Consider the following 26,380-nt stretch of genomic DNA (forward strand, 5'->3'; position numbering starts at 1 on the left):
GCACCCCAGAATTATCACAAGCTGCTGGAAAGATAATATCCTCGAAGCAATAAATGAAACTCAATACTTGATTAAAAAGTACGGGCCTCCAGGGGTGGAGCGGTGGCAAGCCACACTTATGACGTCACGGTAACGCGCATGGTGTCCAACTTATCGCCTCGGTTCTGAAACCAAGGAGCTCAAACTGCACTGTGTTTTCCCTCGAGTCAACAGTCAGTTCTTGAGTGTGGACACATAGTGAAAGCTATTTACAGAACAAAGCTACATATGAGGGGGGGGGGGGGGGGTGTATGTGCAAAAAGTGAACTGCAGTGCTGTAAGGTCACATTTTCACGTAGTGCCCGAGTGGGAATCGAACTTGAATACGCTGACTCCCAGCGAAACCCTCGTTTTCCCTTGCTTTGTCTTGCGTCGTGAAGACCCGTGCACGATTCCTCTTGTCTTTTTTTTTTTTAATTATTATTATTACGCGTTTCTTCGAATCACCTCTGCTTCAGTGGTTAGAACTGTAAAACAGCCCGCCGATAAAGAAGACAAAACCAGTCCAAAGTCCTCCGCGGACCGAAGAGAGCACACATTTTGATCACGCGTGAGCTGTGACATTTATGCCATCCGCGGGCCCATCCGGGAGATCATCCACAACCCGTTCGCAGCAGAATCGCACTCGAAATTTGATAACCCCCGTATAGATAGCGCGCAAAAGCGTGTCGCCTTGAACCCCCGATACGAAAACGCAGCCACTATACAAACAATAGAAGTAAACAAGGTAGGGTGGAAAAATTATATTGTCAACAACATCTTCCACGAACCTATCTAACGTATTGTACTACAGCAACCTCGCTTCTTTATGCCATATCTTGTCGATGCAGGACGCGTGCACTCGCGCAAAGACCACAGTCGCTAAGGGACTTTGTCCACATGAATGCCTGTACCTGTATGGATGTAACCTAACCATTGTTTCCGAATGATATTCGAATATCCATTGTCACTGCTGGCACGCGACTGGGTACATGCGGGTACAACGCTGCCAGTTATCATGGGTTATCTGTCAGAGATATGGATAAAGTTGTGTAAGCAGAAGGGTCGCGTCGCGAAGACACCGGCAGTCAGTTTTGTAACGGCGTCTCCCAGCAGAGGTTTAGTGCGAAGTTCCTGTAGGAAAGACGTCCGACTCACCTGCTGATTAAAGCTTCTTGCGTTTTTCGCGATTGGAAGTAAGTGGAATCTGTTCGTAAGTTATACGTACGTTTGGCTTAAAAGTCAAAACTAGCAGAAAAACGTAGGAATGCTCCCCTGCTGCCTGGGCGTCGGTAACTACATAGACAAGTTCGCATTGTGTTTTGTAAGAACCTGCATGATATCTCAAGTTTTCCCCCGCAGCCCACCTGCGTTTTAGCCGCTGGACGGTTACCAGTTAGCCACAATGTGAAACCGAAACCAAAAGCGACGGAGCAGACGCGCGCTTGCAGACGACGACGCAAAAGTCTCCCTCGCGTGGCCTATTGGCGGAAGTGTAGGGAGGCTCGCGAGCCAATCGGGGCTCGGGGCGCAGATTGCAGCCAGCGGGTGGACGCCAGGTGAAATTCTGTGTCAGTCGAGTTTCTGCTGTCATTCTGGAACGATTCCACATAGTGCCCATTTCCCAAACCTGATCGAACGATGATCTTCATCGCTTAATCGCAACATTCCGCTAAGGTAAGACCCTCTGGAACTTCGATAGGGTTACGTCCGAGACGGCGCCCTTGCGGTCGCTGGACGTGTAGCAGACGATCTGAAGAAACGCCGGTGGTGTAATACTGTGCGCGTGATCCAGACAGCAAAAGTACGTTTTATGAATAGTTGAACGGCATTTGAGAAACAAGTCGCGTGATTCAGACGTGTACAGTGTTTGTGAAAGAACATCAGATAGATTCGCGAAGCCATGTGACAGCGAGACGTAAAAGAAGCAGACACAGATAAGCTCGCGATTCTTGACATACGTGAGATATGTTCTCTGATGTTGACGTCGCGGGTGCCAGTGAGGGAATGCACTAATCGCTGCGCGATGTTTATAGTGTGAAATCGTCGTTCAGCAAACTTGGGTAAGCGAGTGTTTTAAATATTGGTATAGTGTAACACATCGTTGAACCTGTAGTATAACAGAAACAAGCATATTAGCGCTCAGTCAGTAGAAAGCTTGCAGTCTGCTTTGGAAATGTCGTCTGCAAACTACAATTAGGGTTTAGCTTACTTCTACTGATACGACTTCTCCTGGGTCTTAGTGGTCTTCTAATGTAGTAGTACATAGACTTTTATTGTTAATTGTTGAATAGTGGTCATTATTTTCTCGTAACTGTCTGGGACATATCTTATCGTAGGTTCGGAGTTGTATGTACTTATATGAGCACAATACGAGCAGACGATATGTCAGTTTACAACTCGTACACGTTAAAGGGTTTAATGCGGATTTCAGCCATAGATAATAGAAGCTAAATTGCAGATTGGGTCCCTTCCAACACACGTAATTATCTGCGGTATGGAATAGTGCAGAAGGGGCTACGGACACGTGTACTTGTATACTAAGAATAAAGGAAGGGACATTTTACTATAAGACATCCGTAGTGGTTGTTACAGTCATGCCATGTGTGTATTTGGTTCAATGCTTTGCGAAGTAGCGGAACACCGTTCACTAACGCAGACACATCCAACCCCCCCCCCCCCCCCCCCCCCAAGCACTGACTGCGGAAATGGCCGTGGAAACAGTTCTGCATTGGTCATTATTAATTTTATTTTTCCTTATAGGGCACTAAGGGGGTTTGTGTTTGTGGGCCCCATATAGGCCAATTGGAGCAGGCATATCGTGTACTGATTGCTCAATGGCTCATTAGTTTGAGTACACTCGTACTGCAACGATGCGCGCCGACTGTATAGGGTTTGTGGAACTATAGGAGTTTCACGTCAAAATGGTGGTGGTGGTGGTGAGGTCGTTTAGAAGGAAAAGGAGTGATGTTTGCCTGCCCAGATTTTGCGGCTACCAAAATGACGGATTAATACGTCAGTATGACGTAATATCCCATCTGCAAATGACGATGACGTAGTGAGTTGTAACAAAAATTGTTCCACTTGAAATCGCATTTTTGTCAGAAACAGCGTTGTAGAGCATATAAAATGGGGCTTCACAATCACACGACAGCACTATTACATATAACAGTCCCAACACTGCTCTAGCTTCTTGTGCACACGCATCTGACCTGTACAACTCCGCTCGCAGTGGTGAGAGCCACCCTATACTAATTTCGGATATTTAGTGACGCTAAGTAGTAGGTATACGTAGTAGCACTGGCTACCGCTACTTCAGATTATGCGTCTCGGCGAAGTGTGTCTCTACGCGTCGCGGCCATGTCAGAGGTCCCCTCGTACGGCGTTGATTGGAACAAGAAATGCCGGGAAGGGGACGTTCCTGCAATATGTTTCCTTCGAGTTTGAGGAGTAAGCTAGGGACACGGGCTACTGGAGCACGAAAAAATACGGAGGAGCAGACGAGACAGACGCATTCGTATCTTTCCGTGTTCCCCTGGTCCGTGTCCCTGTGCTTACTCCTCAAACTGACATATCCAATATCTAATATATATAACTGACATAATATGATATGTATGATGCGTAATATGATATGTATGCATGATATGATATATATGCATGATATGATATATATGATAATATATAACTGACATATCATAACTGACATATCCAATTAGAGATGTTTCCCTCATCGCATCCGCACCAGCTAAGCTTGCCTCCTACTCCTCTGTTCCATATTTCCTTCGGCGATTGGGAAAATTCGACGAAGGGAAATTTTTCCCCTTCTAAAAATTACCGAGAAGTGGCACTTTTTGGGCGAGGTATTCGCTGGCACCGTCTCAGACCCTGAAACCATACCCACTCCAACAAGGCTAATCTCCGGTCACACTTGTATACTGTAAATACTTTTGCGAGTAACGTGTTATCTTGCAGATACTTTCAAATGTCATACTTATAAATACTACTTTCCATATACTTTACACATTTTTCGAGTTACTTCGAAGAACGGAGGTCGAACGACAGATTCTCTTTCGTTTCGGCGATGCGCTTTCTGTTATGCTTTAGCGACGGAGACATTCGGGACATCTACGTCCTTCTACACTCTAAGAAAAAAAGGAGTACTTTTACTCCTTTTGGGGAGTAATTGCATCGCCACAAAAAATAGTCCCTTTCGGGAGTAAATGCACGGGAGTAAATGAATGTCACAGGGTGAAGACGGCATTTCACGCGCTGTTGTAAGAGTCCCAGGTACGTAATTGGTGCGCATGCATGAAAATACTTTGAAGCAAACCGTCAACGGTGATATATCGAGTGATATAAAATCTTGCGCCATACTAGGGCACAATTTGCGAAGAAAGATGCGCTAACTGTTTCTTACTCTGTGTGGCTGGAAAATTGCTACGTTGTCTGAGTTATACAGCCTTATGTCGTTCAAATTGACCAAGGGCACATATTTACGTAGACTGTCGCATTCAGGAGACCATTCGCGAAGTTTAGTGACAATTTGCAGTCCTGGGGAGTAAATGTCGGGACTAAATGTTGGGTTAGGGGACTAAAATGGGGAGTAATTGCAGACTAGGGGAGTGGAAGCTGCAATTACTCTCCGTTTTACTCCTTTTTTTCTTAGAGTGTATGGGAAGGGATAGCGTGCAGTGCCTTGGGCTTGGGAACATATGCACCAGGCGATGTGCTGTCCTGAAGGTTATGCGGGTAAACCATTGTGACCCCCCCTATCAGGCAAGATATAAGACCCGTGCCGAAACACCCGTATAGCGAGAGAGGGAACGTAAAACATTAACTCTACGAGGTTAAAGCAATGATAAGGAGAAAAACAGTAAATTATGTAAAGTTACAGTAAATTATGGCGTTTCTGTAAATAATCCGTTCTGCATCTGTAAGGCACTTGTTCGATATTAAGGATAATTTGTTTTAAAAAAAACGCAAAAAGAAAATACGGGGCATTTTAAAAAGCAAGGTTTCCTGCGAGTCATGAAGCCTTTTGGTAATGCGATTTCCAACTTCACGCTGTTCTTATTTCTTCGATAGCGAATTCCAACTGTGGCGTCAAAGTATCTTGATATTAACGAGACTATTTAATACTATATCTTAAATATTTTTTTTTCAAGATTGGGTATTTCGCACTTTACTCAGTTACTCTTTTTGCCCGGTACTCGGTAAGTTAACTTAAATACTTCGGTTCGTCGTCTGTCTTAGCACCGTGAAGCAGCTATGGCTATGAGATGATTAGTCAGTGTCGCCAGTGTGATTCAAAGATTGGAAATTGCGCACCAATCAACAGTGTACTGTATGCGGCAAGGAACATGGCTGCAAAAACTCCCTGCTGCCAGCCGACTGGCTGCTGTAACCATGCAGATGCTGACCTTTGCATTTGCTTGAGTACTAACTTCAATAATAATAACAACTTTATTTTTAGATGATGAATGGGGAGTTTCATCGCCAGGGGGCGATACTCTTGCTGGTAGTGATGTGGGAATGAAAGAATGAGCCCCATTCAAATGATCAAAGTCATATATGGTGTCCAAAAAGGTAAAAAGAATGTCGGTGGCCAGGGACGAATTTTGTGCTGTATTTTAGTAGTAGTATGAACGCTGAGTGCAATAGCCGTACGAGAGCCAGTTGCAACTACACAATTTCATTACCTCGTTCTAAATACAATGTGCCCTTGGCCGCTACTGCTTCTGTACCGCTTGTGTACACCCGCCTTGTACCACGTGGTTACTGCATCGGCATTTCTGCGCCTTCCCAGTTTGTGCACGCCGAACATACGAGTCACAATAGAAGCTGGCTTGTTTGAGGCTTCAACAACGAATTAACCGCGTGCGAAATAGAAGCTGGACCGATATGAGCTTCGTTACGGGTACTAACATTAGTGCTAACGCTTTCTGAATAATTGACCTCATTAATGCTCGCAGCTATAACTCAGACCGACGGATTGCCGTTTGTGTTTTGACGTGGTGCGGCGTTTACCCGCCCCAAACAATCAATATAAGCTCGACACGTCGTCTACGCCTCCTTATTATTCGACCTCGCACGTGGGCAGACAGCGACAATCCTACGCACGGTCGGGGGTCGGGGTCGTGCTCTCGTGTTGGATCTCGTCTGCCGAATCCATCACCCACGCTCCAATTTTCATGAAGGCCTTCAACACACAAATCTATAGCACACGGAATCGATATAGACTGATACGGTCCGTCACGCACATGGGCTATTGTAGGAATGGTGCTTTCGGTTCTCGCCGGATCCTTGGGTAAGAGTGGTCACGTGACTTCGCGAGCATTTTTCCTTTTTTTTTTTTTTTAAGGAGCAATGAAATGACACTTATTAGCATTGCTCCAAACCCTGCTTCATTCGTCGCGTCGAGCAACCTACCGGGAACCAGCAACGTTGTTTCGCAGTTACAGAGACGCCCTGAAAAAAAAACAGCCATGAGCGATCTCCTGGCATGACGCAATTCGGTGAGTGTGACGTAGCATCAACGTAGCGAGCAGCCACGAGGTCTCATTCACCTCTGAAAAATTCGTGCGCTACGGTGCGTCTAGGTGCGCCGCTTACTTGCGGGGGATCCACCACGTCATCAAGTGACGTCAACGTCACTCACTCCTGGAGTCCCACTGTTCCCCTCCTCCGTCACGCTTCCCTCTCCGTGTCTCCTGCACGGCACACAGTCTACGGAATAATAAAGTAACTGGAAGTCGCACGACACGCATACCCAGCGTCGATAATCTCTAATTTCAACGTCAAAGCTATCAACCACACACTTCCCTTGATTGTGGTTTCATCGCTTAGGGCCTTTTCTTTTCTCCTTTACCTCGTGATTGATTGGCTGTTGACCCCCAACGACAGCTCGCGCACTGATAGCGGCACTCGTTTTTAGCAGATGACAATGCAAAGCAGACGACACGGGTGACACGTCGCAAAGCAGACGACGCAGATGACACGACTTAGCAGACGACGTTCTTTCATGTGCCGTTATCATTCCCCCGCATGGAGAGGTGCGTTTAATAATTCACAAACATTGAAAACGAAGGGAGAGCGCGTTCGGATGAGGTGCAAATTTGAGTTCGCGAATCTTTTTCTTTTTTTTTTCTCGTCCATTTTCGTTATCTTTCTTTTCTCTTCCACCTCATTGTTGCCAGACTTTTGCCTATTGACGCCGTGATGTGAGTTTGGTATGGGAGAAAGTCATTTCATGCGGGGCACGCGCAGATAGCCAGGACGTCGTCTGCTGCTTTTAGGGCCCGAAGACACTTCCTGTCGCTGTCGTGACTGCCAGTAATTTGGGAATGAGTGTATATGGAATATGGTATGAGCGGAGAGTACGAATGTTTGAGGTTCCTCCTATCAGTATCGAAGTGCGTAGTGGAAGAAGTTGCTCTGTTGCGAACCGGGGCGATGACTTCTTCGTAATGGGGGCGGTCGTTCTTGCGGTGTCTGTGTGTTTTCGAAGTTGGTTGCTTAGGTACGTTTACGGGAGCTTGAACATTAGCGATACCGAAAGGAAACTTTGTTGCAAAATGTTTGTGATTTGCTGGTACATATTTGTAACGCGTTTGTTGTTCGTTTGTTTATTTCGCCATTTTCGTTCATTTTTTGCACGTTTTGTAATACAGTGAACCCTCGTTAATATGACCCCCGATAATCTGACATACGAGCTTTACGACCATACTCCTGGGGAACAATGCAGTGAAACCTCCGCAAATCTCCCCCGTTAATATGACAATTCCGCACTATGACCAAAATTTTCGGGAACGACCATGGTCATAATAACGAGGGTTCACTGTACTGCAATAATGTTCGATACTATATATGTATGATGTGCTCGAACTGCAACCTTTATGTCAAGACGATTATTTCTATTCTATAGGTTCGAACAGTATTTGAGGTACTTATCCGATGGAATAAACGAACATGTCCATTTCCTCACTCTCTCCTTTTTTCCCCTCTTGCCGGTGGAAATTTCTTTATCTCTTTATGGTATAGTTGTACCTGCGCTATATTTAGCCCTTACCTTGCATAAACATTTTTTCATAACAACCTATAGCAGTTCGCGTATACTGGCATGAATGGGTGTTTTGCGTAACGCGTTTTAGTTCCGGTTCTGATTTACAACTATTGCGTAAACGGTAGACACAGACGCGTGCATTTCGACCCTTGCATAATGTATCAACTGGATACACATGTTTGCTATTGTTGTCACTCGCACGAGCAGCACACAAGTTCAATAATCGGCATTACAAGCGTCATATACAGTTAGTATTATTTTGTATCTTGACAAAAAAAAAAAAAAAAGCCGCAAAAGGAGCAGTCCTGTAGGAAAATCTACTTGAAAAGATACGGTTACAGTTACTACACGAAAAGATAACTATAGTCGTGTTCAACTTAAGAAGGAAAAGAAATCTAGTTCGTCAGCTCTCAAAATATTACTGCGCCGCAGATAGAGGATGGCTGGACACAGAGAGGTCACGCTCTCTCCCTGCGCCAGATAATATAACCCATCATACTCACTCTGCTTCTGTATTGGCTGTGAAGACTGTACACAAATGACACTATACGCTGCGTGGTGGCGCTCGAGTATTTCTCCTGGCGGACTATTGCGACGTATCCGGCGTATGTATTTCGGCGGGTTGTATTTCTTTCCCTTCTTAAGTTGAACACGAGTATAAGTTACATTTGCGGTTACCCTCCACCAATGGTAACTACAGTTACAAGTAACTTAAATTATTTTACAATTTACGAGTTATCCTTATCAGATGATACAAGAGAACGAGGACTAGTTTCTTTATCAATGCCCGTATAAAGAATATGAATCTATAAGAAGATTTACCATCCATTACACTGCCCATGCGTATAAAGTGTATGCACATATACACTATCTTTGAGCATCATGCTGTTATCAGCCCAACTGTTCGTGCGGAAAATTAAATCTCGTACGACTCTGACTATCGTACCATATCCAATCTACACGTACACGGGCGACAACAGGTCTATAAAAGGGCCGTATCGCGAAAAGCTTGTATGCGTTATCAATATTATATGGTGTACGAGTGTAAGTTATGTTCACTTATACAGGTGGTGAGTTCCTTATCAACCTTTGTGTCAAGGCTGTTTCTATACTAGGCTCGAAGAGCATTTGAGATACTCATCCAATTACATTAGGAACATTCACTACACTGGATAAATAAACACTTAATTATGCTTACTTTCATGACAGATACTTTGCAAAATTGTATTTCAAGAGGATGGACAGTAATAAGATTAATTTAGTTATACTTCTATGTATTTATATGTATTATAATAACGTCGCTGCACGTACTTGTATTTGCCATATACAGATATTTGAGGACAGTAATGTGAACTGTAATATCTTTCGTATGGCTCTGTCGTTTCGCATGTCCGCAAAACATCATTCAAAGACAGCACGAAAGTATGGGGTGGAAAGTTGGTAGAGCCATTTATGACAACCGTTTTTTACCTGCACCGACGTATTTGTAAGCTTTTTTTAAATGTTATATTACGTAACCCGTGAAAAAAAATGTTACAATTACTGTTACGGTCGTAATTAACGTCACAATTACTTGCTCAATTGATAGCTTATCTTACTTACCAGTGATGCTTTTTCGTTTATCACTTCTTTTTCTTTTATTTGCCTCCTCTCCTCATCTGGTTCACGTGATCACGCCTAGGTGTCACCTGTTCATTATTTTTGTATCCTATGGATTTTTGTACTGCAGTGCACGAAAAGGGGTTTGTATCATAAAACACAGTATAGTTTCAACGTTTTATCTCTTTATCACTACCAGTGATTGTAAAATATAGTTTGAATTCTCTTTTAAAATCCTATAAGCGTCCTCCGCATTGAACATCGGCTAAGGGTGTCACAGACGAACTGTATCCTCTTCGAACAACCCTTATCTATTTCCGGAACAAACGTTTTCATAGCGTGGCTTTAGTACGGAGTCCCGATAAGATAGCATTCTTGTAAGGTACGGGGAAGTTGTCTGTGTGTGACCAGTCGGCCACTGATACTCAGGGCGACAGTAATGTTTGTGGTGTCCCTGCCACAAAGGCTAATCTTGCTAGGCCTTCGACGACTTGCAAAACTTGTAGGTGCCATCTGTCGTGTACACAAGGAGATACGGAGGCAATCAGGGGAAATACTTTCTCTCGGATCCGATGTTCTGTACAAAGGCATGACGGCCGTGAACTGCTGTTTCGCATGGGCTAACTTTAGACGATTTCAGAAATTGCATGGATGACCCACCAGAGAGCGCCGTGTTGCGAAAGCCCCGCTGCATCTTGGGATTTAGTTTTCATGAGTCAGAGAGGAGAAGAAGAGCGCAAACGGTTTCGGTTTTCTCTCTCCTTCACCTCCCGCACCTTCAAGCAACAGGCAGACGAGCACGAATGCAAACCATTTCCCACAACGCATTGCGCGATGCGCGCGACTTGGGCGACGGAGGGCCCCCGTGCGGAGCACAAGGGCAATATCTGAAATCGCCTATTGGCGGCCACTGTGATCGTATGTGTTCTGTGGCGGGTGGTTCTCTTGGACTACCCAGAGTCACTAAATAAGCTTCGCTTCAGAGTACCGACACTGAGGTCCAAGGGAGAGCAGGAGCGCCATTTTGTTTCCGCGCCACACCGGTACCATCCCCAGTTGAGGATCAAAGACGGCTAACATAATGTTCGCTGTGGGGTAGAGAATCGTGTATGATTGTTGTGCGATAATCCCATGTATTGCAAACGAAAGGAACATTTCACCGGCGCACGATAGATGGCATCGTGCGCTAACGTGCGCGTGCGCGTGGGTAGCGTGGCGCAAAAACAAAATGGCGCATGAACGCTCTTGGAACTCAGTGTCGATACTCTGAAGCGTAGCTCATTTAGTGACTCTAGGACTACCCAAATCGCAGAGCAAGAGAGGGACAACACACCCCACCCTCTCTCCTATGCCCACAATCAATCTCTTCCATCCCTCTTTCACCCTTCCCTCATCTCGCACCCCCCCCCCCCCCCCCCGAGCAGACTGACCGCACGTTGCACCAATCATTGCAAGTGACCGGCCTGCATCTTAACTTTCCACCATCACCACTTCAACATCCGATATCACTTTATCTTATCTCATCCCGGTTACAGGCGTGAGGCCGTCCACGCCCAAGCAGCAAAATGTACTGAAAGTCGAGTGCAATAGGGGTGGACGGGTAGGTGGAAGGCCTTGAACAGACTGATGAAACTAGAGAACATTGATAAGACACATACCGTCCACCCCTATTGCACTCGACTTTCAGTACATTGTGCTGCTTGGGCGTGAGTAACGCCAACAACGGGAAGCCGGTCTCGTCACTACCTTCTCGTCACCACCACCCTTCCCATTCCGCGATCGTCAGTTGTGAATGCGATAGGTGTCTGCTGTCCAATATCCTAAATGACCAGTTTTAACGCATAAAAGGCCCACCATTTGCGGCCAAGTCGATAGGGGACTTAATAGGGGAAGGGCACGCATGTTATTCGGTAAGTAGGCATCGACTCGGCCTCAGCTATGGATGCCCGCGGCATGTGAAATATTTTATTGGCAGTACGCAGTTTTGAAATGTCGTGAAATACTGCTCCCGTACAGACGTCGTCGTCGACCTGCTGATGGTTAGCTTAGTGTAGAACAGTCTAGAGGGCGCTTGGAACAGTGCAGAAGATACAGGCTGGCGGCGATATATAGGGCAGTACGGTTTGGGCTCGTGAAATATTCAGACGCTGTACCGTTAGCGTTGGGTTGTTTTTTTACTATACATGGTGTCAGGATTGACATTGTGACAGTCTAGCGAAGGATCGATCTGTTCGACACGGTTACTCAGCTCGAAATATAAATACTACCCAAGCAGCACAATATCTTGGCCTAATATTGACAATGTTGGCTCCATATTGGCCCAAGATGTTGTGCTGCTTGGGTAGTCGCTATCTAAGCCAATGGGCTTGCGTTGCTTGCATTTGCATGGCGGTGACAGACTATAGCAGACGACAGTGACGCGCCACTATGTAGCCACTGTTTAAGCCAATGTCCACGCTTATTGAGGGATAGTAGCAGACGACAGGGACGAGATGGTGTGATTAGAGATTCGCGTTAGTTTGCAGAGGACTGATGATGCAAATGGGTAACATGCTGGCATCTCAATAGTGTGGGTGAGAAAGAAGCGAATGATATCCCGGGATAACGACGGTGGGGTCTTTCGGTCAGCTTGTGGGCCCCGGATGTTTACGTGCCGATGGTAGTTTTCTGTTTCGCGTACCAGATGCCTTTTACACCATCTTGCGTGGCGGAACAGGCTTCCAAAGAGGTAATACAACAAATCGGTGACATCGCTTTCTCTTGCCGCTACGAGGAAACCATCGACAACGTCAGAGACAAGGTCACGTGTGAGGAAAGAGTTTAAATTCTACTCGTGCAGCCTTAATTACGCGTGATGCGATGTGGCCTAGGCATATAGTCAATAACCCTCTCAGAATAATAGGCGCCTTGATGTCTCTAGAATACTAGTCAGACTGTTGTCAAAGCTGTTTCTGAAACGCTCTGTAACTCAAGAACACGATTTTCCGAAGTGTAATGTAAAAATAACGATAGAACTAACAGCGTACGTAGCTGAACTATTTATTCGTTAGTAGTTCTATAATATGTAATTACATTTGCTATAGTTATTTTCAAAGCATCACCATTGCTTTCTCATTGACATTGTAGTTGGTGTGGCCTATTCCCTAATTAATTGCAAGTGATCGAAGTCAATGTCTTCTCCTCTACTATAAAGGTTATCCTATGGTCGTTAAATACATATACGTCATTTAGGGTAGCCAAGAGCACGCCTTTTTGTCAGTTAGTGCTGGGAATGACCTTTTAAATTTGCGCGCAAGGACAATCTGACCATAACTTCCTCTCGAAGCTGTTTTTCCTGAAGCTACAAGTATAGTGTTACTATCTTGAGCTGTTATTGCTCGCATATTCCATACACTGCCAATTAGAAGCAAGTATGTTTCGTGGACAGTTCTTTCCTTCCTATAACATAGTCACGCCGAATGAGTTGTCAGGCATGTGTTCATTCACGTCAACGTGTTTACGTAATCTCGTTCGCTTCGGTTGGTTGCTCAGTGACAGCTCTGTCCATTTACCGACATATTACTCACATACTCGTCGCGAACAAGGTGAAGCTCCCGTTAAAGTTTCTAGTATTTGCTTACCTTTTTAATCGCTTAATTTTAATCACTTACAGTGAACCCTCGTTAATATGACCCCCGATAATCTGACATACGCGCTTTACAACCATACTCATGGGGAACAATGCAGTGAAACCTCTGCAAATCCCCCCCGTTAATATGACAATTCCGCATTATGACCAAAATTTTCGGGAACGACCATGGTCATAATAACGAGGGTTCACTGTATTACGTCGCAGCAACATGATACGTATACTATAAAACTCCTTCATTTCGCGGCCCTAAATTTTCGCGAATCGACTAACAGGGATACATTCGCGACCACTAAATTTCGCGGGCTCCTCAAGCTCCTCCTCCTCCTCTGTTTTGAAGGCTCGCGAAATAGAAGGGATTTACAGTAACGAGAAACCATTATATTTTTGATCAATAATATACATAAACTCGCGTATGGTGTAGTTGTTACGATGATCGCGCCTTGCGTCTTGCAGTTTTTTGCACTGGGCCTCCCACGTTGTACTTGCTACAATGTGAAATAAAGTTTCGATTCAATTCAATTCAATTCAATTCCACGCAGGGAGGTGACGCGGCTTCGACTCCCGGCACCCGCTGTGCTGTCTGAGGCTTTCCCCGGGGTTTTCCTTCGAACCTTCCAGCCGAATATCGGCACAGTTCCCCCTGAAGTCGTCCCAGGACGCATTCTCTGTCCTCTCTCCATCTGCCCTCCTCAGTGCGCCGCTCATATAGCCGCAGTCGCTTCGACGCGCTAACATCGAATAAAAAACGAAAAAATAAAAAAAAATCTATAATATAGACAGAAAGAGGACACGTGTTCTACAAAGTACGCCCCACCCCGCCCCTTTCCAGCTTTCCTCTCTTTAACACAAACTTCGATAGAGGTTTTTTTAAATTTTTCCTAGCAAATAATTTTTACTGACCTTTACAAATTATGAACTATAAATGACCACAATAAATTTGTCCGTTCGTGATTTCGTTTTCGTACGGAGCGATGAAAACAAAATACTCCATAAAGTACCCCGAAAACCATATGCATGCGGTGTTTAATTACAAAAAGAAGAAATAGTTTCACAAGACAGCGAACGGACATATACCCCGTACGGATCTGCAACCTGTACCTGTTATTACAGCAACTCTGTAAACCCGAACAGCGACACCAGTAATAAGTATTAATAGTACGTACTAGGAACGCGCCGAGGGCCACGCCCGCCCTAATCATTTGTAAGAGTCGAAGATATTTGTCTTTCGTTTGACGGCGTTTTCGGGCTGGTAATGGATGCAGTTCATCAACTGATTGTAAGTCCAGGGCTGGGTCGTGCTATGTGAGCGATGAATTCGCATTGGAGGACATTTTTTTTTTCTTGTCTCTCAACATTGTAGTCGACTACGCGGATTGGGATGTATTAGGTTGATGCGCTTTTCGCGTTATAAATCTTTTATTATTGAGTCGTGTAGGAATTGAATGATCCAGTACTAGTTAATGTCGGCGTCATATTATCAGAAATGACTCTTGATAACTGTGTCGGGCGCATTGTAAACACAGGATGGGGGTAGGGCTGCCCATTTTGCAAAACACGAGCGATCGTTCTGTATGGTCATGTTCAACCTAATTTTAATTTACAATATATCCTTATTGCATTCAACCAGGAAAATAATTACTGTCGGACATATAAATATGAGCAGAGAATAATCTTAATACAACGTATGTTTCAAACACTGTACATATATTGTCTTCTGGGGGTTAACTATACTCTATAAGGGGAAAAAAGATGTGCCATCAACGCCATTCTTCTGTTTACAATCATGTGACGTCACGAGAACACTGGTTCGAGGTTATATCTTGCTGTGGTAGGGAAGAAGCGGGAAAAACGCGTCGGCTGACAGGTTGATAAAAGTGATAGTGCCCACCACCAGCATGCTTTGCGCGGCTGAGGTACGTAATCAGTGAGATAGGGGCGCAGAACATCTATGCACCTATCAGCCATATCGGCCGTCTCCGCCTATCAACTTACGCGTCCTTGCCGCTTCTCACAAACCGCAACAAAATATAATCTCGAACCATCTTCTCGTGACGTCACATGTTTGTAAACGGAGGGTCGCTCGACAACATGCACGGTGCGTGCATCTCTATCTGATATCACTGAGTTTTCAAGCGTATCAAGATGAGTACCCCATGCTATACCGACATGTCAAAATGACCCCATTCATCGCTAGAATTAAACCGCTGGGCAGACTGACAATTTATAGTTGGCAGAAGGAATATCCAGCGATAGTATCTGTGTATGCACACCAGCAGGGACTTCCGCAGCGTCTTATGTTGAGCCTTCCCATGATTCCCTAATATCGGACGGGAGCGGTGTGCTGCGCACAATAGCAGACGACACCATCGGCAGCCGTCGTCTGCTACGGAATATATTGTGGCTGAGCGGCAGGATATTCCCAACGGTTGGAAGAGCATATACACGATACGCGGTAAATTGAATACTTCTTCTACTGGGTGGGAATATGTTGAACGCTCTCTGCTCAGAACATCACATCTGAAGCTCTCACAGCTCTTAGGTGCGCTTGTAAATCAGTGCATACAGCAGATGCCGCGGCGTTGTTGTTGTTGATGATGATGATGCTGTTGCGGGTCTTTGGTTGACAACTAATGTTTGCTGGATGACATTGTAAGGTCGAACTGCGGTAGTTTCGTTCATTATGCATGCTAAATACATTAGCGTCTCCTTCCAACCGCGGGAAGCTATTTAGGCAGTTCGCAGGAATGAGTTGTCGCTGGGAATGAGGCTAACGTGCGCCGAGAGACGCCCCGTCCGAGAATGGGACAAGGTCTCGCAATAGACGAGTTCAGAAAATCCCAGTGCTCTTTGCGCACGCATTGCATCCTGGGCGCTTGCTGAGCGGGGGAACGAAGAATAATGCTTCACGTTTCGCTTTCGCTGACCTTGACACATCATGGACAGTGGACCGGTACGGGAGAAACCGGAACAGTTTGGAGGCCACCCGTTTCTTTCGTATTAGTAAACTCCCACAGTTCAAAGCGGCGCTAAGCACTCTGGGATTTTCTGAACTCGTCGATTCGGATGACTCGTAATTTCTCTTCAGTCATGTTCTGTCATTTTATAATAAATTGAATATTTTTTCTTTCTTTTTTTTTTGTTATATGCAGGCTGCATGAGGACGAGGCTATGATTTCGCTCAAGTTCCTGTACAGCAACCCACTGGGGGCGCTGCTAACGGGCTCCAAATGCCACTCCACGTCTTCGTCTTCCTCTTCGACGGGAGGAAACGGGACGAGTACGACCTCCGGCAACAGTGACGAATGGGCCGTTGTGCCTGCCGATCAGGACCCCGCCGTCGTCCGCGACCCCCAGTGGCAGCGGTACGCCCTGTCCATCCCCCGGGCCCAGTCCTTCCGAGGGGTCCTTCTTCAGGGCTACCTCGTTCACCCGCACGTACTGCGTGGTCTACACGACTTCAAGATCCGCGCTGACGACGTCTTTGTCATTACTTATCCAAAGTCAGGTAACCGCTCAGTTATTGACTCGTTGTTGACCTGTACTTGTACCTAAAGTAGGGTGCGACTGACTAGACCAAGATTAATTCGGAGCTTAGACATCGGGTTTTACTTGCACCATTCAGACCGTACAGAAAAAAGAAAAAGAAAGAAGGAGAGAGAGGGAGAGAGAAAAAAATAGGCTGAATGAAACGGGGGTGGATACAGACCCTCGGTTTTGGGGGTGGGTGGGGGGCGGTTCGTTTGTCGAAGCGCGTAGTAGGGAAGGGGAGAGAGGGAAATTTAATGTATAAACTAATGTTTCGGGGGCGTTCGCCCCCCCCCTCCCCCCCGTTGGATCCGCCACTGGCATGAAACCAACAGAATGTTGCTGGCAGTCGCGTGTCGACGACACTCATTAGCGAGCGTTTCAAATAGTACTATTAATTGGTTTGAGGTTCGAAGTGTGCCTTGGAGTGTGGAAAGAGTGCTGATTGGTTGACTGAAAAAGTAAAGAATATGGAGATGTGAGAGTCGGGACAGACTACCCCAGCACACGTGAATGGAACAGAAATTATGTACCTATATAGTAGCGTTCAGCTTAAGAAGGAAAGGAAATCTAGGCCGTCAGCTCTCAAAATATTACTGCGCCGCAGATAGGATATGGCTGGACGCGGAGAGGTCACGCTCTCTCCCTGCGCCAGATAATGTAATCCAACCCCCCCCCCCTCCCCCGCTGAAGCAGAAAGTGCGCTCCCCTATACTGATGGCGCATGATGGCGCTGCAGTATTTCTCCTTGCGCACTATTGCGTTTCCTTATATCCAACGACGTGTATGTAGTTTAACAACGTAGATTTCTTTTCCTTCTTATGTTGAACACGACTGTAGTTGTTTCTAACACGGGGGCCTTTGTATGCCTTGTGCAATAAACCTCTACACCCGAGAAGCGTCATCATGACGTTGGTAGACAGACTGAAATCGAAGCAAATCTGAAGGGGAGGGCTGGGTTCCACGAATGGGCATTGTTAGTAAGAAAGTAAGAAAAGTTAGACCGAAGGCGTCCCTTTGAGGGACCATCGTAATCTCCCCAAGACGTTGGCTTTCGTGCGCGACCATGTTCACCCCCTGTAGCTTCGAGCGTAGTTCAACTCTACCAAATTGGTGGCGCTGTCGAACACTATGACGTCATTTGTTTACATACAGGGAGAGGTCTATCGGGCGCGCTATTTATGTTTCTTTTTCATGTTACATGCCGTTATATGCTGCTTTGTTGAGCCCCCGGTGATAAGACACTCGCCCACGTGTGGCGATCAAAAAGCCGCATGGAACCCATCTCAAAAGAACTGTCCGCTGTGACAGCGCACATGCAGCATCTAAAATGAGCCGAGCGCAGCCAGGCGTGCTTGCATGGTAGCCTCTCTTGGGATAACTCTCTCAGTGAAGGGCCAATGAAAGTTTGGACAGACGGGCTGTTAATATATACATCGTGTGTGCATGGTCAAGGCCAATGTAGATGCTGAACAGTGGGATGCAAGTTGCGTTCGTTCTGAGAAAAGCAGTATACTCTCTTACAAACCAAATACTGACCCCCTCTATCTCTCCACTCCTCCCTGCTGTCCTCTCTCCATCTGTCCACGTCTTATAACCGCGGTTGCTTCGCGGTGGCAGCTATGGCGTGTCTAAGTACCGTACCGTACCACCAAGAAAAGGTTCAGTCAAATAACCATGGGTACGTTACCGACTGGACCACCGCCACTAATCTGGTGGTGCCTTATTGATCTAAGCCGAGATTGATAGATGTATCGATTGAACACTTGTTCGTTCGAGCTTCGACTGATTGGAGACTTGTTAATTAAAGCCGAGAACTGGATTCGGGATTGCATTCTTGGTGCTGTACATGCTGTATCTCATACACGGCGGTGCTACGGTTTTACAGTGACGTAAGCAAGATTAGGCTTCCTCTAAGGATGACGTCACAAGTATGAGGGAACGACCTAATACCGGCTTCCTGGTGATTTTCTGAAACGGAATAAAGTTCTGTCATGAACCGAGGGATGCTCGGTGCCCCACAGGGCAGAAACCCGAAGCCGCTGACAATGACGTCACGAGAAAGTGAACTTTAATTGGCTGCGAATCTCCCGATCACATATTGCGCGCAGCAAACATCCCATCATCGCATTAGCGTCTCGTAATCGTGTCAATACCGATTGATCAATGAAAGGCTATTTTTTCCCGACTAAAGCATGAATTGTATACGAAGCCATTATTTGATCAACACCTCTGTAATCCAAAATATTCTCATTAGAGAGCCACCCTCCTCACCATTAATCTATACCTCCATAGATATACTATATATAAGCCCGTATAGTCGCCACAAGCACAAAAGAATGTACAAGGTTGTTTCCATTTTCCTTACATGACGAACAATGAACAATGTTGTTCGCTTCACTGACCAACTGAGTGAATTATGATGCCCGGCATAATCGCACGCCTTTGTGATCATGCGGCAGTACCCGTCCCCTCTTCTATTTGCATTAGTTTAGTCCGCGGACTCCCGGAACAGATGGAAAATAGAGAAAATAATTAATCATTCTATCGATATCGTCCGCGGTGGGGCGCCACAATGCGTGCCAGCACCATAGGTATATTCATCAGTGTCGCGTGGCGGAGAGATCCGGGTTTTATATTGATCATATGGACAGAACCTCTACGTTACATGTCTACTTTGACGGGAAAGCGCATAAGGGTCAGAGCAGTGGACAGATACATGTCGCTGTTGTATGGTGATAATGCTGTGGGCACTGCAGTTATTGTTGTTGACAATGTATGTCCTACACGCGCAATGATCCTAAAAATGCAAATTCCAGCAGGCAGTGTTGGAAGCGAACTTGTTGAAAATCTCGCGCACTGACACTGAGCCACAGCACAAAAATTTTCAATGAAGAAGTAAATTCAACAACTTCCGGTCTGCGTGAAGTAGTAATGCCGTCAACTGAGATGGAGGTTATCGATGACCTGCTGATAAACAATAAATAAACTGTCGGTCTGGCACGGTGACGTCACCAGTTAACGGTGTTCTGCGTAATTGCGAAACCGAAACCGGCTGTGGACCTGTGAATGGCTTTTCTTTTCTTTTTAATCTAGGACCGCAGAACTTTATCAGACAAGAGATAAACTGATGTTCTGAGGCTGGAACAACATAGAAGGGACAGATACAAACAAAGCCTCAAATTGCCTAAGAAATCAACGATGAAAGATGAAAGTCACTGAAAAGGTTAGCCAGCTGTAGGGATCGAACCCACATCTTCTGGATTGCCGATTGGTAGAGCCCTGGACCGGCAATCCAGAAGATGTGGGTTCGATCCCTACAGCTGGCTAACCTTTTCAGTGACTTTCATCTTTCATCGTTTATCAGACGACAGCCTCAACTACGTTTAATCGCTGTAAGAAGACCTCAGCGCAGACATCGCAAACTGCGTACTTTAAAAAACACACAGACATATACATTAAACGACATCTACATCCGCGTAATCTTTCAACCTGCGTGCCTTACAGCATCATCTGCTTTCTCTCTCTCCTTTCTTTCTTTCATTCAGAAACTCGTCTGCAAGGAATAACGTGGTCGGGGTGTGGTCCTCGAGGAGCGCGCGCTCTTTTTTTAAACCGTTTCTTCAAGATTGGTTTTTTGTGGCCGCGTGACATATAGTTCACTCTGTGGTTCTTTTGACAGCCATCCGATCGATATCGACATCGATAAAGCATTGACGGCCACATGCCAACGGTCTCATATTATTCGTGTCCATAAACGTAGCGAAGGTCGGCAAGGGTTTCAAAGATATTGAAATGGACATGTGGATGGGGCGTGACGATTGCGTTTTTGCGACTGTTTCAGCAATATATTCGATGGCGGAAAAAGAAACGGATGTCCTTTGCTATTCGATTCGTGCGGCCGTTTAATGGTGGTCAAGGCAAAGTGGTCATATGGGGAATTGGTTGAGACATTTCCGTCAGACGTGACCTTGGTCGTGATCGGTCAGCGCTGGCGATACGTATTTTTTTTTTTTTTTTTGCGCGGTGTGGTCCCCTTTCACCTTGAGTGCTGCGGGAAAGGTGTGACGCAGTTTGGAACTTGTGCCCTTAGAGCGAAGGTCATGCCAGGCCTCTTCAGCCACAAGTTCAGTCAGGGACGAAAATTGTCTTAGTTCTTGTCTACAGGTTACGGGTTCGAACCCCAATGTCTGTGCCTAGGTTGCGGGTTGCGCATTCTAGAATGCACTAATCCGTGGACCGATCTTTTGGCTCCCGATCCATATGCCGATCCGGTAACTTCGAGCCATAGATCCCGTATTACTATTACCCTTCGATGGCACATTAAAAGAGACCCAAGGCGCAGTCACTTGGTGCAGGTGTCCCTAGAAGCCACGAAGTAATGAAACTGAAGCGATAGGATATTTAAGAAGAAAAAGGGCGTAGAACATGTAACGCATGGATTAGGGCTGAGTTTTAGCTTCTTTGGAGCTGGATTCCTGGGCTCTGTGGCCTGTGGGCCATTTTGATACACTATGTACCCGCTCATGTAGGAATTTCGAAACTACCATTTACATGTCCATCCCAGTAACGTAAAACCGAAAACTGGAGGGCTATATAATTTTTTGATTTGCTCCGGTAGCTTCAGAGCTATGGCAAGGCAGGACGTATAGGGGTCCGATTAAAGTTTGTCCCCGGACTCACATGCAAGGGGATTAAGGTGGGAGCACACGTGGCCCATCCCCTGGGTGCCTGTATAAGGAGGACACTTTCCATCTTACATGTTCTATCGCCTCCTGCTAGTCCGAACAACTGGAGCGTCTTGGAGACTGCTCTGTGGCCACGAGCACTGCGTGGCACGAGATACTGGCGTAGAAATCCCAATGTCCCTATGAAGATTACTTTCTACATTGCCTGTGTGACGTCACACGTGGAACGTTCCGTGGCATTCAATGCGCAGGTACAACATGGATGGAGGAGATTGTGTCCCTAATTTACAACGGCGGTGACCCCGAACGCGTCAAGAACAAGCTACTGGCCTACCGAGTGCAACATCTGGAGGTTGGTCCCCCGGTGGGTCACCTATGGCACCTACGAAAGACACGAGCTCCGAGACTTCTAGCAACACATTTGCCCCTCAGGCTCATCCCCAAGCAGTTGCAACAGGCAAAGTGCAAGGTCATCTACGTGATACGAAATCCCAAGGATAACGCAGTCTCTTACTATCACCACCACAAGATTAGTACCTTTCTCGGAAACTACAAGGGATCCTGGGATGAATTTCTCGCTCACTACATGGACGGACACGGTCAGTATATTCTGCGTCCATGAATCCATACTGTCTGATTGATGTTCGTGCGTCAGTGTCACGTGTGTGGAGCTTATTTGCAGTTGTTTCACAACGCGCCGCTGGTCTGCTGGAAGTCGCGCACTGTCTTCGAACTCTGTATGCCTCCTGGCGCCTCGATGTCTTCTGATATAATGGTGTCTTCCAGTGTCTTGAAGGCTTCTAGCTCCTTAAAGCGACTATAGCATTCAGAAACGTGGGTATGAGACGGATAAAGTAATTAATGTGCGGTACCGCTTCATAGTCTACTTGGCAAAGTTTCTCTTCCGAAAACAGCTTTCATATTAAATGAACCAATTCTTAAAAATCGCGCTTCTTCTGGAGCTAAGGAAGCCCCATCGATAGTAACACGATGGTGACGTAAGCAGGTCAGACGAATGGGAGCGTGGCCAAAGGTACTCGGTAAAGACGCAGACTTTGCCTTGCCAGTGCGAGTTCTGACGCGACCCTGTCGTGTGAAAGACTGTGTAACGCACCTGGCTGTACGAACATGTCCGACGCTAATCCAGAAGTGACATCCCAGAAGCCGATCACAGACTCTCGCTCCCCGCGACCTGCAGACGCCGTCCCACCCGCTCGCCTGTCCCCAAAGGCCTTCTGGCCGCTCCCTGATTGGCCTTGTCCGAGTGACGTTTTCTCCGATTTGCAGAGGAGGAATTCCGGGATACTCTCAACATCCGTCGTCTGCTCTTGCTATGCATCACATCAAATTGCACAGAAACTATACTCCACTTTTTCGCTTCTGATTTTCGGCGTTATTATAGGTGATAAACGGCAATATAATTTCGGAATTGCCTTCTTGCTCCTTCATCTAATAAACGACACATTCTTGCACCGCCCAATTTTTGACGTCACACATCCCTATCTCACGTGCACTTGTGTTCCTCGTATTGTCTTGCAAGGCGCTTGTAGAGGAGGAGGACACTGATCTTTTGAATTGTTTGTTTTGACAGTTGTATACGGCTCGTGGTTCGAGCACGTTTTACCCTACTGGCAATTCTACCTGGAGCATCCGGATCGAGTGATGGTTGTCTCCTTTGAGGAGCTCAAGATCGACCTCTCTGGTATGGTTCGCCGTATCAGCCAGTTCCTGGGAAAGCCGCTGGGCGCCGACGCCATCGCCGCCGTGGCCAACCACTGCTCTTTCGATCAGATGAAGAACAACAACATGGTCAACCGAGAAGTGCTTCCAATTACTGACCTCTTTGACATGTCGCAGTCCAAGTTTATGCGCAAAGGTAGTGCACTGGCGTTATACAGGGTGTTTCTATTTTATCTGCAAAAAATTTTCGCAAAAAGGGGAGTTGTCTTAGGGCGGTATTACTTTTGTCACTGGATTACTGGACGGGGCTGCTACTGAGAAACCATTTTTTTTTTTTTTCAATTAGGGGATTAATTAACAGAGAATCAACTTTTGGTTTAAGATGAAAGATGAAAGTCACTGAAAAGGTTAGCCAGCTGTAGGGATCGAACCCACATCTTCTGGATTTCCGGTCCAGGGCTCTACCAATTGAGCTAAGCTAACACGCCTCTCCAGCGACTTTCGGGGTGCGTCATCTGAAGGGACGACAAACCAGCCACTCACTCTTACTCACTCTCCTTTCACTCTTACATGTTTTGCTCACTCAAACACACATTCATACGACGGAAACCGACGCAAGCGGCACCTGTTGAACAAGAGAGAAACTGATGTTCTGAGGCTGGAACAACATAGAAGGGACAGATACAAACAAAGCCTCACATTAGTGAGGCTTTGTTTGTATCTGTCCCTTCTATGTTGTTCCCAGCCTCAGAACATCAGTTTCTCTCTTGTTCAACTCTTGGTTTATTGACTTTAGGGAGCACGTTGCAATTGCAGTATTAAAGCCTGATTACCACGTGATCCGCTGGAACCACTGATGAAGCACTAAAGTAATCTCTTCAGTAAATCAGTAAAGTAAAGTAATATCGTGCTATAGACCGAAGTATTTCACCTCGGCCGTCCGCTGGAAACAAAGTGATCGTCACGTCGTCGTAAATGACGTCGATATCTCCGCCCCAACTTAACATCACAGAGAAACGTCATACGAGAGGTTGGCAAACCCTTATCGCGGTATGTTTCACGATCTTTGTTTTCTTTCTCTTTTTCTTCCCTTTCGTTCCTTCATCTGTTTGCATCGCTTGCCGTATCAGTCATTTCATACTGCCGAACACAGCTCTTGCCCTTCCCCTGTACGATAAGCGCTGAGTTGTAGTGGTGATACTCGAAGCTCTTTGCAAGCAAAAAAGAAAAACGCGACAAAGCAAAGACAGTGAAACATTACGTTTTTCTGTGACGCTAAGTGAGGGCGGTGATGTCACCGTCGCTCTTTTGGCAATCACTTGAGGTGCGCAACAGACAGCAGAGCTAAAATAATTAGGGTTGTGGCGCGCGCTGCGATTAATTTCGTGCTTCGTCAGTGGTTCGAGCGCATCGTGTGAAGACCAGACTTTAATATTACAATAGACCATTTTAGAAAAGCAAGCGCCACCTGTGGTACGCAAGGGCTCATGGGAACTTAGAGCGCCTTCAAGCATTACGATACGGCCAGAGGCGGAGGCAGAAGAAGAACAACAACATTCCCGGTGTGCGCAGCCACAGCGTCAGCCGATATGAACCATATCCGAAGCAGACTACGGAGCAGTGTCCCTCAAAGTTCCCATGCTGCCTTGCGCCACGCGCTTGATGGCGCGCGCATCTTTTTAAAATCGTCCATTGTAATGTGCTCCCTAAAGTAAAAAATTAGAAAGTTGATTAAAATATCTCCGTTAATTAGTCCCCTAATTGAGAATAAATACGATTTCCTAGTAGCAGCCCCGTCGAGTAATCGAATTGCGAAAGTAAAACCGTCCTATAAGGCAACTCCCCTTTTTACGAAAATTTGTTGCAGATAAAAGGAAACGCCCTGTATATGACGTACGTCCTCATCCTAAATACTGACATGTATCTGTTCCTCGTAGGCATAATCGGCGACTGGAAGAACTACTTCACCCCAGAACAGTCCAAAGCCTTTGACGAATTGTACGCCGAACGCATGGCCGACAGTGGACTGGACCTTGTGTTCGAGCCCCAAGACGCCCTGGAACGGATGCGAAAACTGGGGCGCATCATCGTCACCCCTGACCCTAGAGTCTCCTGGGGGTCTTCTGACCCTGACACCCCCGATGAAGAAGGCAGCACGCAGTCGTGCCCCTGCTTCTTCGACTCCCCAACGCTGACCAGACGAGACGTGCCCCTGCACCATTCGTTTCTGACACCCGATCCTCTGTCTCTTACCGGCTAGCAACTGCAGATACTCAAGCACTACGCCAGGTAGCGCTTGAGTATGACCTCCGGCACATCTGTGCAAAATACTCTGGATTTTAAGAACCGTGGTTCTGTTGCAGGGACTGTCGCAAAAGGACGATTCCGCCGATGACTTCAAGTGCCATTGACAAGTGCTAACGTGTTTTGGTATCGATATTCATGTGGTTGGTAGAGAGCACGCATGCAACGACAAATTGGCGGGGGTCCGTGCTTCATTTTTTTTTTTTTTTTCATTTCAAGGTCGACTCGTTTGTCAGCGTTCGGCAAAAATTTGGGACTCCTATGGGGGGGTTTCGGAGTCAAGAGACGGAATGCACTTTGTTTCATTGTACATAACTTGGTCTGTCTTTGGACGTCCCTCGGAAGGACAACGATTTGGAGACATTGTAAAACTTCCGAAATAAAGTGAGGTTATTTATTTGACGAGAGCGGGGTAAAGGGTTGGTGTGCAGGCTGCTGGTCCTGACGACAGTGGGACTTAACCATTGGTCAGAAAGCCGTGAAGGATACGTTGACGGGTTTGTGATGTTTATACTGAGTTGAGAGAGTTTGGGCATCACTTTGGGCATCACGTTTCCGAGATAAGATTCCTAAGATAAGATTTCCGTGATTCTGTCTATTCCCTTAATTGTACCCGATGAAGTGAAACTTCTGGTGTGCGCCATGGTTTCCTTTGATGCAAGCATACGGCGGAGCACACGGCGTTATCAGCTGCGTTGTCGTCCTCGATTAGAACCGCATGGCATGTTATCAAAACTAGGAGTGTTCTTGATATGTGTAGATGTGCCGTATCGATGCTTCTAGTACATATGTTCTATCATTGGTAAGACTTGCTGCAGGCTCCTGGAAGGCATTCTTTCACTGCGTCGAACTCTCACTTTCCTGTATGAGCAG

At 46.2% G+C, this 26,380-nt stretch overlaps 1 protein-coding gene across 4 annotated transcripts; it reads left to right on the plus strand.

Moving 5' to 3' along the window:
- The first annotated feature begins 1,109 nt into the window (after positions 1-1,109).
- On the plus strand, positions 1,110-25,912 carry LOC135397204 (sulfotransferase 1B1-like). 4 transcript variants are annotated; one of them, XM_064628615.1, is made up of 5 exons: positions 1,110-1,214; positions 16,460-16,815; positions 21,775-22,122; positions 23,115-23,399; positions 25,141-25,912. In XM_064628615.1, exons 2-5 carry the CDS (start codon positions 16,479-16,481, stop codon positions 25,461-25,463), a joined length of 1,293 nt encoding a protein of 430 aa, XP_064484685.1. In that variant the 5' UTR covers positions 1,110-1,214; positions 16,460-16,478; the 3' UTR covers positions 25,464-25,912. The 4 variants fall into 4 exon arrangements, with proteins under 4 accessions (XP_064484685.1, XP_064484684.1, XP_064484686.1 ...); XM_064628614.1 differs by lacking the exon at positions 1,110-1,214 and adding an exon at positions 1,495-1,695; XM_064628616.1 differs by lacking the exon at positions 1,110-1,214 and adding an exon at positions 1,976-2,081.
- Positions 25,913-26,380: the final 468 nt, after the last annotated feature.

The sequence above is a fragment of the Ornithodoros turicata genome, chromosome 6 (genome assembly GCF_037126465.1).
Source record: "Ornithodoros turicata isolate Travis chromosome 6, ASM3712646v1, whole genome shotgun sequence".
Classification (NCBI taxonomy): Eukaryota; Metazoa; Arthropoda; class Arachnida; order Ixodida; family Argasidae; genus Ornithodoros; species Ornithodoros turicata.

Excerpts from the sequence above, each read along its gene's own strand:
- LOC135397204 (XM_064628615.1), top strand. The coding sequence starts at position 16,479 with ATGATTTCGCTCAAGTTCCTGTACAGCAACCCACTGGGGGCGCTGCTA. Across the intron at positions 16,816-21,774 it reads CATTACTTATCCAAAGTCAG|GTACAACATGGATGGAGGAG; the intron begins GTAACCGCTCAG and ends TTCAATGCGCAG. Across the intron at positions 23,400-25,140 it reads GTCCAAGTTTATGCGCAAAG|GCATAATCGGCGACTGGAAG; the intron begins GTAGTGCACTGG and ends TGTTCCTCGTAG.